Below are 16,039 nucleotides of genomic sequence, written 5' to 3' on the forward strand. Positions count from 1 at the left end.
TACAACATACGTAGAAACTCAATTTTCTTCAAGCATAACCTCGCTCTCTCTCTCTCTCTGTCTCTCTCTCGCAGGCTTACGAAAGCATAGATACCTATCACTTCTCGAAAGTTTCAACAAAACTACCAAGGACATCTCAGATCTATCTGAGTGCTCAAAACCGAACCATGATTCCCTATATCCAGGTTGAGTGCTTTGGAGCATTCGCTGTTGTTGCCCTAGTGAGAAGGAACAGCTGCATTTCCCGTGCACCTAGTTGAAGCGCGTGTGTGTACTTTCTGAGCTTAAGCAAACAAAAAAAAAAAGAATAATCGTTCTCGGTTTTGAGTGCCCTGAAAATTCCTTTTTTAAAGAGCGATCCTTCTTCAGAAACAAGTGCACTACACCTAATTTCCTCATTTTATCTATTCCTGAATGTTTCCGAGATAACTTTCGGCTGCGCTAACAGTCCGTCACTTGCTTGCATGCAATCGCGTGCCTCGATAGCTGCGCCAAATATCGAGAACCAGCTCGTGGCGCCGGAGTCTTGGTACAGTGAACGTGACTGCTCGAAAGCATTAGAACGCTGGCGATCGGAAAGGCATAGAAAATAACTGAATAAATATGGTTCAGCTTACTTATTTGGCAACATCGTTTCTCTAACGTTGCGCGTCTTCCGGCATTAGAGGACCCCCCGCAGGACGTGCGAGATTGAACATAACCTCGAAACGTATGGTCTGTAGGAAGGAGTAGGGATACGGAGACAGCCTCTCGGACATCGCTGTTCTTAGCGTTCAAACACTTCGCCAGGAGAAGCGAATCCTTCGCGATTCTCTACCAACAAGTTGTACGGTATAGCCATACCAGAGTATTTTAACATTTGCTGCACCGACCATCGCTGCTGTTCCTTCAACTCAACTGCGCATGTGCGGCAGATACATTTCAGCATATTAGACGTTTTAGCATAGCGTTACCGGCCTATATACCTTTAGTGTTACCAGAACGGGTGGATGTGACAGCTCATGCATAGTTTCCGTCGTCAACGTTAGTGGAGCTGTTTATGACCTCTCATCTTCTGCTTGGCACTGGCTGGCAATGTTATAGATCGCTAGATTAGACATATATAGGTACATAGTTACATAGAAAAGTTGAAAGGCAGGGAGTTTAATTCGACGCAAGTTAGAGAAAGAAAATCACCATAGATCTCCTTCCTCGGCAGTGGCCACGCAATTCTCTGTTACACTGCAGATGGGGAGCAGAGTGGAAGACGTAGCACATTGAGTAAGGTGTACTGTAACAAGCATTGCTGAATGGGCGAGTTGGTGCACCATAGTGTGAGGTTGTAGTTTTGATCGTTTTTTGCCACATGTGCTATGAGCGGCCCCCATAATGTGTAATGGGGTCGTGGAATAAAACCAGTTGGAAGTTAGCGCTCATCCTGTCACCTGTCCTTTTTCTTCATACTGGAACTGAGTAAAGCAAGACGAGAATATGGTATACTGCAGATTGCAGCTTGGAAAAACTGTTGACTGCTCGGGTGCGCAGCGCATGCGTTAGGCAGAAGCGTGCAAAGTCCGCTGGAACTACTGTCGACAGTATAAGTCACGGGTTCCCCTTTCTACGTGCCTTCCCTCCTTTATATATATATATATATATATATATATATATATATATATATATATATATATATATATATATATATATATTGACAATGAGCCGGTGTTGATTCATCTAAACAAATAAACTCAGTCCCTCACCCCGATTTGCCGCGTTCTCTGTATTTAAATAGAGTTATAACAAGGAGACGCATATTCGTGTGCTCCAACGTGTGGTGATAAAAGAAGCAACAATTTCCAAATAATAAAGTCATGGCCATACGCAAAAGGCACCTAAGGATGAGTTAATATGAACAGTTCACGAGTCGTGACAATTCTAACGCACAAGAGCATAACGTTTAATGCATTCTCTTGTGTTGCAGCAGCTGCAGGAGATGTTTGCGCGGAATTGCAGTATATCTTAGACAAGAAAGAAGAATATCAAAGAAATTGCGGAGGTTCTTACAGACAAACGCTCAAAAATCTCAGTGTGCGAAACCCTCCAACGTAAACAAATACAAAGACGCTCGATTCACCTATATCGATGTTGAGCCATCTTCCTCAGCATAGAAGGTTATTCTGAGAATCTCTATCCTCAAAAACCGAGAGATCATAGCCATGCAGTACTTTACCTTTTTTAACTTTTTAAGGACATCTGCTTATGGAAATTCCTGTCGAACGTACTCCACGCCCTTTCCTGACTTCCTACCTTATGTTGGCAGAGAGATAGAAAATGATATATATATGTATATATATCTATAACAAACTCTGCTTCATACGCGCGTCTGCTTCACTGTGAGTATAAATATATATATATATATATATATATATATATATATATATATATATATATATATATATATATATATATATATATATACACACACAGTTCTACGCCGCACGTGCGTGGCTTTCCGCGGGCTGCATCGTAAAAAGAAAAGCCCAAGCAATGTGTATTCTCGGAAGATTCGCGTTGCTCACGACGCTTCTAAGAGAACGTTCTCGGTTGCAGGGGCCATTCCGTACCCGCTCATCTACACGGCCATCTTTGACGCCACCTGCCTCGTGTGGGAAGACCGCGGTGGTCGCCGGGGCAACTGCTCCTTCTACGACGTCGACAAGCTACGCGTCGCCTACCACGCCGTCACGATCGTCTTCATGACTCTCGGGCTGGTGTGCCAGCTCATCATGTCCTACTACGCCAAACGCGTACCCAACATGTACGGCGAAGCGGAAGTTGGCGAAGGAGACGCGGCCACGTCCAAGTCGGAGAACGGCGCGCTGGAGATGAACGGTATCAACGGTGGCCTCGCGGGGAAGACGACGCCCCCCACTAGCTCTTGAACTACATCGCACGTTTTCCCACTCGAGTTGTCAGTCGCGCGAGAAAGGTGGGAACGGCTGGCGCGATACGCAGGTACGCGTCGCGTATAAGAACACTCGGCGCCGTGGTAGCCCTGCCGGTGGCATGCGCGGGGCCCGTCATCTAAACGTTCGCGACCTGTTCACCCTTACGAAAGTCATGAAGCAAACAAAGTCACTGCCCAGTCATATTTGCGGCACCATCGAGCCGTGCCTCAGTCTAGTCCTTGTGGTACCTGTTACCCTTACATCGCTACTGCCACATCACGTAAAGCGTCAGCAGCCTTATCTCGTCTAAAGACTTAAATATAGTGAAACTATGTACTGCTCAGAAGAAGTACTGCTCACGACAATAAATACCTTTGTCGCTATTATAGCGAAATACTGGAAGCACTTTCGTATCAATACAACGTTCGCCTGAAACAGCATTTTGCATTGGTGGCCCGGTTAATGCTTATCAGCAGTGAAGAACAGGGAGTGCTGATAAGTTTTTACTGAAACGTCAATACAATGCGCACAGATCATGGAGACGTATTTCTCATGAGACGTATAGTCATGCTAATCAAGTACACGATTTCTGATAAGTATTCTTACCTATGTTTTACTGATATTTACCACCGATTACAAGTATCTGTACACTGAAATATATTAAGCCATATATATATAACATTGCGTTAATGGACTCGATGTGACACTAGGTAGAAAACAATAAACAAGAATTTATTAACCAGGGCAGGGTGCAGCGTGCGTTAACGGTGACAGTTGTAGTCATATAGCATCACACAAATCAGGCGAGCTGCTTTGGGCGCATCTACGCAAAAGCTTTTTCAGATCGAGTGAAGTAGGCCCATGTACTGAGCGGGGTAAAACCAGCGCTCATCGGAAATGAATGGATAGCGCGGCGATTGCCGGTAGGCTGGATGAATGGATGGATGGATGGATGGATGGATGGATGGATGGATGGATGGATGGATGGATGGATGGATGGATGGATGGATGGATGGATGGATGGATGTTATGAGCGTCCCCTTTGGAACGGGGCGGTGGTTTGGCCGGTAGGCTGGGCATCGTCTTCAGCGCCGCGTACGGTGCCTGACTCAAACACGTTACATACTCTATCAGGTGAGACGCTACCCGTTGGTTGATCAGGGAGTCCGGAGAAACGCACTAAGCCTGTTTCTGCACAAGGTTGCGCCCGCCTCGGTGGGGCTGCTCAGACCGGTGACAACCGTGGCTAGAACACTTTTGTGACAGTCGTCAGTGCTCCTGTGATGTTGCTGATTTATAATGACATTCGCTTCAAAACGGGGCGGGGATCAAACAGTCGTCTACCCTGCTTGACCTAATTAGGCCTTGATACGTATATCTAATGCAGTCTACCGTTTTGCCTGTCTCGTCATCTTTTCTCTCTTCAATAAAACCACTATCTCTACATTGTACATTGAGCATACATTACCTATAGCTGTAATGAGCCCCGCTCTATCCATCTCTTCCCTGCTTGTTTTCCACCAATACTCTAACCTTATCTAGCTCACCTCGACCACTGACCAGTTAATGCTTTCATCTGCTTTGTATAACAGCGCTTCTTGAACGGTAATGTTCCTTATGCGGTACTTGCTGGGCGAATATCGTGGCATTCCATTGCAATGTACTGAGTCGTCTTCATACTTTTTCTGCCGAAGGCATCACTTAGCGTGCCACTAGGCGGCAGTTAAGTGGTCTGCTGTCCACAAATTGATGCGGTACAACCCGAAGATAATCACAAAGGATAAGCGCTGATTTTCAGGTGGTAGGCTTGTTCAAATTCTTCCGGGCTTGCAAAAGAGAGCCCTTGGAGGCCACCTTGATACGAAGAAGATGGTCGAACTTTTGTATTATCATCAGGTCTCGCTATGTGTACTGTTCCAATGTCATTTTCCTCCTCGATTTAAGAAAAATGGTGCAGTTGATTCTTTTAAAGCAACGTTTAGTACCACCGAGCTGTCTTGAGGTGTGCCGCCATGTGCCAGCCGAGTTCTCTTGTCTTTATGATGGCTTCTGGTTCGTGAATATGGCTTATGTGACTGATATCTCGCGATTTGTTCGAACATCGTGTGCCTGTCTGGCCTCTAGGTTGTGCGACGCGGCTACTTGGCAATCGGTGCCACGAAAGAATTCCGTTTATCATTGCGCATCTGGTCTCAGCTGGTGGCATAATTTGTGAACTCTATCAATATGATCTCCTGCTCCTTAGCTACTGCGAACACGAGATTATAGCTTACGTGCACAGCCAAGCGGCTTCAGGATCTTCGGTTACCGGCGCGTTCTTCGCAGAGCGACGTAGACTTCATACATTTGCAGGCGCCAGGACAGAAGCTCGCCCGTATCACCTGTCATTTGTGTCAGTCAGATAGCAGCGTACTCTTGGGAACGCTATCTAATGTATTGCGAAACAATAAATGACCAAGGAGATTGCTATGTCTACACTATACTACACATATGGGCCCCATACCACCGACACTCAGTGCTCCAAAGAGTTTCTCGTCACACACACACACACACACACACACACACACACACACACACACACACACACACACACACACACACACACACACACACACACACACACACACACACACACACACACACACACACACACACACACACACACACACACACACACACACACACACACACACACACACACACACACACACCCCCGCACGCACACACAACCGTGCGCCATAATCTCTGCACATCATCATCATCATCATCATCATCATCATAATCATACCGCTTTGCAAACCAAGAAAAACTGCAACGGCTAAAGGGTATGGTAGAGAAAAAACAGAAACACGCAGATATAGCAAAAACAAAAGAACAATAGAACAGGAGAAAACGAGAAATAAAGCTGTCTACACTACAGGTCGCCCTACAGCGCTTGGAAAGTATAGAGAGACGTTTAAATAAATATGCCAGTTGAAAGCTTGCGCTCGTCGCCTGATTGTGTCATTGTTTTCCTCTCGCGTCATTTTTCCATCATCGCATCGCTATAGGAGGCTTTAGCTGATAACCCACCAGCAGTGAATTCTACTTCTACGACTCAAATTCGCCATTACAATTTAGTCAGTTGTGCCTCCTACATGGAAGTCATGACCAATTGATGTCAGAAATCAAAGAACTTCTACACCGCTTGATAGACAAAGGGTACGAGATTTAAAAAAAAAAAATGTTTGCCTGGCCATTCTAGGCAGCGTTGTCTGCGTAATTTGTGACGCGATCTGTAGATCACACGAAGAAGACTTCTGTGTTTCTATTCCACTCTCGAGGACAGAGGCTGTGAAGTAGCTTCGCCTTCTTGCACGCACACTTTCGTTAGCTGAGTAGAATACCACCCACATAAGGTGCGCCAGACTGCACAAACAAAACTCTTCGCTGCAACTCGGGCCTCCACTCGGACTGCACCGACGCGGAGCATGTCTTCTGTATCGGTTGTGGTGAGAAGTGGCCTTCACGAGAGCTTATTCAGCAACAATCGAAATGACTCACAGCACTGCACGTGATGTCTGCGGGTGCGAGGAGAGCATAAGACTACCTGTTTGGCAACTGTTCAGGATTTGACATACAAGGACAATCGATGTCCAAGGCATTTCGGCCACTAGACGACCGTGCACCAACCGTCTACAGACGCAACTGGAAAACCTTCCAAACCGATCATTGGCCCAGAAAGCAGTGAAGATGCTGTTTTTTTTTTTTGAAGAATGGCCGGCTTTTGGGAGCCCCCTTGACTGCTTGGTTCAGTTCGCGCGTGCGCACACATTCACCACGTTCCTCTCTTTCTCTCTCTTTATTGTCTTGTCACCCTCCTTCAGCTCAGGGTGGCCAGCCAGATGTCTTTCTAGTTGATAGCCCTGCCACCCTCTCTTTCTTTTCTCTCACTTTGACTCACTTTAAACCGGAGCTGAAATAGGAGCGTTGCTTCCGGAAATAGGAACGCGAGTGGCCACAGCTGGAATTGAAAAGGGAATATTCGAGCGGGTGCTTTGCGCCTAATAGTGAAGAGGCGCAACTGCACTACAGAGGCTAAGCTGGAAATCGTTTCTTTCTTTTTTTTTCGCTACAAAAGACAGGAGCGAATGTGCCACCCTTCAAACAAGCAATGCAAGTAGTCGGGCGACAGGCGTGGAGATCGCTTACACACAGAGTCACACTGGAAGAAAAAAAAAAGAAAGAAAGCGAACAAAGCTTTTTTTTTTCTCTCAAGAAGCCACTTCCAAGAAAGCCGCGGCTACGTCGCGAGCACACAGATAAGTTCGCACTGCGTATTGGGCACAGGGCAAGTGGACCGATGCCAGACTACTCGACAAAGCGTATCGCCGATCGCTCTGCTCTTCCAGCCCAAACACCACGAACGAAGCGAGAGAGATAACGTGAAAACACAGCCAAAAAAAAGTAAAACAACACGATGAGACCTAAGTCCTGCGTGAGCATCGACAGCGAAGACGTGGGTGTCACGTGAAAAGGCTTGGTGCAATGTGTTGACACCGTATCGGCATATTGTCCCACCTGGAAGAATGGAGGTAAGTGGGCGAGTTGAGCGCTCTTCATGCGAGAGCTTTTTGGTGCTGCACTGATTGTAGCTGTCAGCACACATTTCTATAAACCCGACGCATTAGGTGGCCGCAAACACGCTTTTTATTAGAAGCCACGGCTTCCTTTGCTTTCCGCGTCACATCACAGTGCCCAGGCCGACATCATTTCACGGGAAGTGTTTGAGGAGGGAATGTCCAGACTTACGTGTATGAAAAAGCAACGGCAGTAACCGCATAAAGGTGACAATATAGCGACAATAGAGAGTTTGTCACAACCGTACAAGTTTTGTTTTGTGGTCAGTGGCTTCGACAAGAAAAAAAGAAAAGCGGAGAAACTCGTCAAAAGACACAGGAAGGATAGTGTGTTGACGTATTGGTGTTAATTCGATGGTTGTGTGTTATAGTGCCTTGAACGCGCAAATACCTTAGAACAAGATCCAGTTTAGGGCAAGGATTGAGCATCCCCGTGTGCTATATCTGATTATTAAAATGGTTATTGTGGACACAATGGCTTCTGATAAGAACTCCGTTTCATGTTAATTATTTTGTCATTTGTCGCACTGGTCCAATATCACCTTGCTAAAGAATCCTGTGCTACAGTGTTTCCAACTCGGATTTCAGTATCTTTTTTTGATATCGTGTGATCGTAATGGGATACAGTTTCTACTAAACAGAAAAAAGAGGTTTGTGAATTACTTCCCCAAGAGAAATCTTCAGGTACGGAACAAAATGCTAAAAAATAAGTAAGGCCCACTTTCACATATTTCATGTTACAGATATTCAAGAGTACGAGTTTCTGAAAACAGTCCATTGAATAGAGTAAATGATCTCTCGGTACACTTATGGAAGGGCAACTTCACTGCATATCGCAGCGCTGCAGTAATTTTTGCTCACGCAGCAATGCTGTAGCTAATTAGCGTTGAGGAAAGGAACAAGGCAATGGCTTTATTCTTCCACGCTCAGGTTGGCAAGCCATTGTAAGGCTGCAGCCATATACTTGCAAGCGGAAGTGTTGGTACAGACTTGGATTTATAGGTAGAAGATTGAGTGAGCGATCCCTCAACTGAGTGAACGGGTCAGTAGGAACGCGCTCTAGCTGTCGAAAGAGTGAATGTCTGTCAGTTGCCGCGGTAGCGCGAGAGCCTGCGTAGCAGGGAGCGGAGTTTGTCAGCGCATAGGCAACGACAACATCGTCTTCCTTTCTTAGCACGACTGGCGGATGTGACGAAATAGTTGGCCCATCGACGCCCGACGCTCAAACGCTTTGTCCCTCGAGAGCGGACGCCGCCGCTGGCCGGAGAAAAAGAGGGCAGCCCGAAGAGGCCGCGAGCGTGATAAACGGTGGGAGAGCCTAACACGGAGAAACCTCGGCGGCCTGTCGAGACGCCACTTCTCATGAATGCTCACAAGCAGGGCAGTCCCAAAGCCGACGGCAGCCGCAAAGCCGACGGCAGCCGCGATGCCGGCGGCGCGTGCGGGCCGGCGGCGCCGGAAGCAGCGGACGTTCCTACGCCGAAGAAGGACCAAGACGAGGCGCGGGATTCGACCCAAGGAGCCGAAACTGACAGCGACTACCTGTGCGGCGTGGGCAACTACAGGCCGGACTGGCTGCAGAAGTTCGCCACTTCCCGTTACTACGCCCTCGTGTTCGGTTTGCTGGGCATCTTTCAGGGTGCCTACCGTACGTACCTGGTCGGGACACTGTCTACCGTGGAGAGGCGCTTCTCGCTATCGAGTCGCGCCTCGGGAATCATCATGATTGCCGACGACCTGAGTCCCATCGTGGCCAACCTGGTGATGATTGTGTGCCTGAGGCGTACCAGCAAACCTAACTGGGTGGCCGGAGGCATGCTGTTCTCGCTCCTCGGAGTCGTGTCCAGCTTGCTGCCCTACGTGGTGTACGGTCCGGGCAAGCACCTTCTGGGAGACTTGCCGACCGTGGGTGGCGTCGCCACCCAGACGACCCAGTTCTGCGGCTCTTCGGACGACGAGGCGGCAGCGGCGAGTTGCAAAGCGACCAAAGAGGACGCCGCCTCACTCGGGCCTTTGCTATTCTTCTTCATGGGTAACTTCTTGAATGGACTGGGCGGCTCAGCTTACTACGCCATCGGGACCACTTACATGGACGACAACGTCAAGAAGAAGAACTCGGCTGTCTACTTCGGTAAGTTCATGATTATTCTTCATAGATTTAAGAAGTGCAGCCTTTGTCAAAAGGAAGTAAAGTCGCTGAAGCGTCAGTATGAGTCGGGACTGCGTCGTGTTGTGCCCGTGGAAATCCTGGTACTGGAGAGAGAGAGAGAGAGAGAGAGAGAGAGAGAGAGCAAGAACAAGAAAGGCAGGCAGAGCAACCAGGCGAGCACCTGTTTCGGTACCCTACACTGGGAGTGGGGGAAAGGGGAATAAAAAGAGGAAAAGAGGGAGAGAGTGAGCACTGAGTGCGTGTCGGAAGACGCACAGGGACACTATAAACGGTATTGGAGTTCTAAAGCAAAACTCGGAGGTACTTTTGAGCAGTGCGGAGAGAAGAGCATCCAGACTATACACATCCGGTCATGCGCGTAGTAGCTTGGCTTCTTTCGAAAAAGGTTGTGCGTTCGTATGAGCCGCCGTAGGAGACAAGCCTGTAATCTAAATGTCGTGATTTTACGTGACGTTAGAGCTGCCAGTTCCATATTCGTCATGAAATGGATGAGTCGAGAGAAATATTTCAATTGGTCCTGATTGGATACTAGCTCCCTGCTCTTTGAATATCGCACCTCCCCAGGAAGTCATGTGTGATTAGATTAGATCTCGACACTCGTAACCCGCCACATCTTCCTTGTTTCGCTGTAACAAGGACAAAAACGCACGTACACGGTACTTCCTTTATTCACTCTTCATTGAAGTCTACGATAAGAAAAAAAAGAAAAGGAAAAAGACAAAGCCAGTTTAATATGCAGTGCATTATGTTTGTAAAATAATTTTATAGCTTACGCTGCTCCAAATTTGCGTATTCTAATGCTGCACGAGTCACTTTCGCTGTGAGGAAGTTGTGGGAGTAACCAAACATTGTATCGAAGGTAGTGGCTTAATTGGCTTAATAGTTCATTCAATATTGCAAAAAACGATCTTAATAAATTGCAGCCATCTCATTGGTGCTGGTAACATTAAAGGTAGTGATAGCACTAAAAAAGTATGATTTCTGATACGCTATGAACTACGCCGAAATCAATCACTGGACTAACTGGTGTGATAATACACGTAAACTATGTGAAACCCTCGTCGCATTGGTAATGTGCCAGTGCTTGCTGCGTTGAGCATTGTTCAGCAATAACTTATGGCAATTTTCTCACGACCGTGACTCAGTAGCTGCGCCTTACTTCACTAAACCCGAGATCACGGGTTGGACGCCCCTCTACAGCGGCCCCATACATATTGGAAGAGGGAAGAAAAAGTTTTCGAGGTTCAAATTATTCGGCATTCCTTTAGTACGACGTCTCTAACGGCTGTTGAATTGCTTTGTCACAATAAAGTCGATCTAATCAGCAGTTAAGGCGTCTTGCTCAGACAAATTGCGAAACAAGGATAAATATGCTATTTTGCAGATAGCTTATCGCCTTAAACAGCGCTTTTCCGCGTCCTGCGTGTTTCCTGGTTGAAAAGAAGTGCGGCGGAATTTAAATAATAATAACAAAAAATCAGCAGATTAAGTCGCCGCCCCTATCCCTTCCGACAAACAACACCATGTAAAACCTGTGGCTGTGATAAGAGCGGTGGTCACGAAGTGAACAGGCACGGTGCCAGTATTACACAACCGTCACTGGCAGTTCGCGAGTCGGCAGTATTCACCTTTTCGCTTGTTGAATGTTTCTTTTTGTATAGACAAGTTGCAGGGATAAACGTCAGGCAGATACGCCGGCGTTAACGTCACACTCAGTGTAGGCAGAAAAAAAAAGGGAGGAAAACTAGAAACGTTTCATGTAATTTTCTCTTTTGAAGAAAAGGCTGGCCATGCTTACAAAAAAAAAAGAAAATTACTTGGCACCGATTGTTGCTTCAGGCCGCGAACAATGAAGAAAAATAGAGGTGTCAGAGTATTCGTCTGCTCTTTTTCGTGTACACCACGCCTATTTCTTAGCAGATCTAAAGCTTGCGAACACACATAGCTTGTTAATCACGACGCTGCAAAGCTACCGCTAAGTTGAAGTCACTTTAGCTGTATAGGCAAAAGGGACGTCGCCCATTATCTCTAGAGGGAGCTGATGCGTTCTTTCGGCGTAATTATCACAGGTTTGATAGAATACAGTGGCATGAATGTTGTTGAAAAAAAATATAAATTGATCGTTCGTAGTTCGACGGGGCGTAATGCAGAAACGCTTCTGTACCGTGAATTGGGTGCGCCATAATGAACCCCAGGTGGTGAAAATTAATCCGGAGTTCCCATCTACAGCGTGCGACTTATTGTGACCGTGGTTTCAGTTTGTGAAACCTCAGAATTTCATTCAAGTATTCATTGTTACAGACAAGCGTTGAGCAGCTGAAGTTCTCCCCTATCAATTTTTTTGGAGGATAAGGGGCGGTTGTTCGTATTTGGCTGGTCTTATTGACTTTACGTTAAGCTCCATCTGAAGTTTTATTGCACATCGTTATTGACTTTACATGAAGGGAACAGAGCAAAGAGGGGGGGGGGGGTGTAGCTGTATGTGCTGTGTGTCATGGATTTCTTTGTTTACATATTTCGGATGTTTCGGTAAATATGATCGCACAACAATATGTCGTGGGCGAAGTAGGGCGCGAGTACCTGGCTCCTACTGCTGACTAATAATTGGAATTCGTCATGTGTTGCAAACAACCGTATAACAATACAGTGTGATCGCGCTAATAGTCTGGCCAACAATCATATCCGACTCTTTGTCAACATGAAAAGGTAAATAAGCATGCAATGTAATGCTTACAAGTTTGCACGCACCTTTTATAGAAGTATCTACAGATTACTGCTTTGGTTTAAGTTTCCTAAGGGCCATGCTGAAAGTTTGAATTTCGTGAAAGTGCACTGCCTTCAAAAGCTGTGAGAGCGTTAGCAACATTGCAATTGACAGTCGATATGAATTTCTGCACGCTTAAAGCTGCACAACGCGAAAAAACAAGGACCAAAAGCAAGAGAGAATGGGTCTAGCACTGTCGTGTTCTTGTTTACTTTTCGCACTTTGTTTTTCACGCTGTGCAGTTTTCTTATGCAGTCATACAAACTTGCTCAAGATTCCGTGTTTTAGTAATGGCGTGGTTGCCATTTCAGTTCAGCCTATAGTAACCTGCATACTTTTTCCAAAGGACGTACACACACTTACTTGCATCTTCGTTGGCATCTCCGTGTGCGTTTAGGCTCATTGTATGTCTTCCGCCTCCTGGGACCTGTCTTGGGCTTCACACTGGCCTCGCTTAGCCTCAGCTACCCCGAGGAAATGAAAGGTCAGTGTTTTTTTTAGGAGATTATTTGAGATCGCCAGATAATGTGTTCCATGTACTTTAGATTTCGTGCACTACCGTGTTCCGGTAATGAGTTCATTTGTCCGTATTAAAGCACAATCACATTGGGAAAAACAAGCGGTTGATGGCATGCAAATACCAGCGAAAAGCCAATAATGATACGCCAAGAACGAAAGGAATGGCTGATAAAAAAAGAACAACCATAACTTATTTCATGGTATAGATTCTACACTTGAATCACGACGTTATGGGCTGTTTTACTCTATCAACCCGCTCTACTGTTGCACGGTTTTTCTTTGATGTCGGCATTTATTAACCTCGCTTTTCAGATAGCATCCAAATGTCGATGTCCTTGGGATGGCGTCTCGCCAATCCTACGCCCTTTCTCATCAAAGGAAGGCAGACTTTTCCAGCTCGCATCAACGGTCCACCAATTCATACGGTCCGGGAGCTCGTAGGACGGCTCGATTGCAATCTGCATTTCTGTAGGCTGCTTCGCTATGCGGAAAACTTTCGCAATATGCAGAATAGTTCTGCGCCGAAGTTATTAGCCCAAACTTGTTACTTTCGTCGCCGATTTCAACATTACCCATTCACAAGTGTACATAGCCAATCGGCAGCTAAACAAGCGCGTCAAATAGTATAGTTTCCTGTGGTGTTTTTATGGCTTTTTCGAGAAAGGTTCGTTTATAGATAGCTCACTTTGAAATTCCTGGTTGGCTTTCAGTATTGAAGACTATGTTTCCGCAGATTAGAACTGTAAGATAGCTTTACTGTCACCAAATATTTCACATGTACGGTGTAAAGGAAGTCACAGTATACTAAAAGAAATTCATATAAATACGTTTCATCCTTGCGACTAACAGTCTTATGCAGTGTAAGGCACAGCACTTCGCAGCTTGCTAAATGAATCACATCAGATTGATTATTAGGCGATAATTGTGATGTGGCCACTCCCTCGGCCGTCTAGTGGACATGCATGTCACGCCCTAGGTAGCCTTAATAGGGCAAGATACACATATTCGAAATGGAAAGCATAATCTACTTGACCTCAGAACAATCAGCCCTCCGCTACCTTACCTACAGCGAAGCGAAAACGAAGCATGTCTCTTGACAGGTGCAAGGCCCAAGGAGCACCGATGGAGCCTGTCGTCTATGCCGTGTTTACTTACCATAATCAGTGTATGTTGCGTTCTGGACTAGCTGCTTACCAGTGCTGTTACTGCGTTCCCACTTTGGTTGGTTGTGCACCTCTACAATAGGTTTCACATTCCCTTCACGTGTCTTAGCCCGTCATAGAATAGTATTGTTCCCGCGTTTTCTTTCACATGCTAATTCTACCGACTGTGCTAATTTGTACACGTGTATTTTTGTCTCTCTAATGTTCGCTAATTTTTTATATTTATAAGAAAAATTGGGCCCCTCAGTTAACACCTTTCTTCTCGTTCTTACATAACCAGGGTCTTGAATCCGGCAACATTGATGCCTTCAGGTAGCATGTGGGGGTTCAATGACCAGTTGCCTTCACCCAGAAATGTCACGTACTCGGGATGCCTGCGGCCGAAATGATGTTCCACATCCGCCGACAAGGTTTGTGAGTGGTGGCGCTGGCTAACATTAACAAAGTTAGTTCTAGTAGCAACACATAAATACCCAAGAAAGTGGATGGGGAAACCGCGCCGCGGTAGCTCTATTGGTTAGAGCATCGCACGCGTAATGCGAAGACGTGGGATCGTTCCCTACTTGCGGCAAGCTTTCTTTTTTCATCCACTTTCATTGCGATTAATTTATCATTGCTTTAGTTCAATGAGGAAGTACAAGTAATTTCCCCCATGTTTTCCTTGGTGTCTTTGTTTGTTGGCTTCTCATGATAGTTATAATGTTCCCTCATGTATGTGGTGCATACTTCATGTGTTTTAATTATGTAAATACCCCCCCCCCCCCCCTACTCTAATGCCCGAATGGGAGAAACGTAGGCGTATAAATAAATAAATAAATAAATAAATAAATAAATAAATAAATAAATAAATAAATAAATAAATAAATAAATGCTAACAATGCGGCCGACGTAAACACTGCTCTACAGACAGGAGAGCGAATAGGCTGGCGACGGCAGGGCTCTGCAACCAGAGGCGACGGCTCTGCCCACGGAACAGCCAGAACACTTGCCAAGCACCATACATGTGCAGTCCTTCGACTGGATGCAGAATCGTCCAAGTGGCAGAGCGTGCCGGAACGTGGAAAAGGCATTCGCCATGCGACCGCTTACAAGGCATATTTCTGCGGGGGTCATCCTCTCGAAGCGACCGCTTTGACTGTAACACCATGCAGAAGAAGCGGATTCCCAGAAGTGCGCGCTACGGTGGTGCTTGAAGGTTTATGCCAACAAGCAGTCCCAAATGTGAAAATGAAGACACAGTGTACAGCCACTTGTTATGAGAATGAAAAATAACGCCGACACACTAGGTGTTCTCACGCTGATCAAAGGTCTGTGGGGGCGGAAGAAGACGGGAGCGATCGCTGACCACCAAGAACCAATGACTCTTGTGGTCGTGCCATGGGAGAGATTAATGGTGATAATGAGGCCAATGTACTCTTGGGGAAAGATGCTACTGGATTTCTAACTAATTGACAATTTCTGGGAAAGGCAAACGGACCATTGATTTGACATTACTGTACACTGTAGTGTGAAATCATATTTAAATAGAGGAGCCAACTTTTCTAGAGAGAAAGGGACAGAGAATAAAGATTTGACAAATTTCCATTGCTTGTCTGCAGAAGTCTTATAGTTGAGCCGAGGATAACAGAACAAAAGCATTGTTGCGAATAGGAGTCTCGGAGCGTAAATTGAATTACGCATAACACCACCTAAGATAGTCACATCAAGTTACATTCAACCTTAACTATAGGATAGCTACTTCTCAGCGCTAGAAGTATAAAAGCAGTAGTTAATGACTTTCCAGTGCGTGTGTGTTTACGTGCACCTACGTTCGCAGCCCATGCCTTGCCCATCACAATGTTGGTGGCCGCACACTCATGAGACTACGGTGCTAGTTATTT

The 16,039-nt window shown here is 46.1% G+C and overlaps 1 protein-coding gene across 1 annotated transcript in view; it reads left to right on the plus strand.

Annotated features, from left to right (window-relative positions):
* The window catches only part of LOC142586336 (uncharacterized), a 69,392-nt gene that overhangs the window by 36,641 nt on the left and 16,712 nt on the right, over window positions 1-16,039 (plus strand). Inside the window, exons 18-20 of the mRNA XM_075697586.1 lie at window positions 2,587-2,912; window positions 8,849-9,674; window positions 12,875-12,961. Coding sequence (XP_075553701.1) covers window positions 2,587-2,912; window positions 8,849-9,674; window positions 12,875-12,961 — 1,239 coding nt within the window. The remainder of the gene's footprint in view (window positions 1-2,586; window positions 2,913-8,848; window positions 9,675-12,874; window positions 12,962-16,039) is intronic.

The sequence above is a fragment of the Dermacentor variabilis genome, chromosome 6, assembly GCF_050947875.1.
Source record: "Dermacentor variabilis isolate Ectoservices chromosome 6, ASM5094787v1, whole genome shotgun sequence".
NCBI lineage: Eukaryota > Metazoa > Arthropoda > Arachnida > Ixodida > Ixodidae > Dermacentor > Dermacentor variabilis.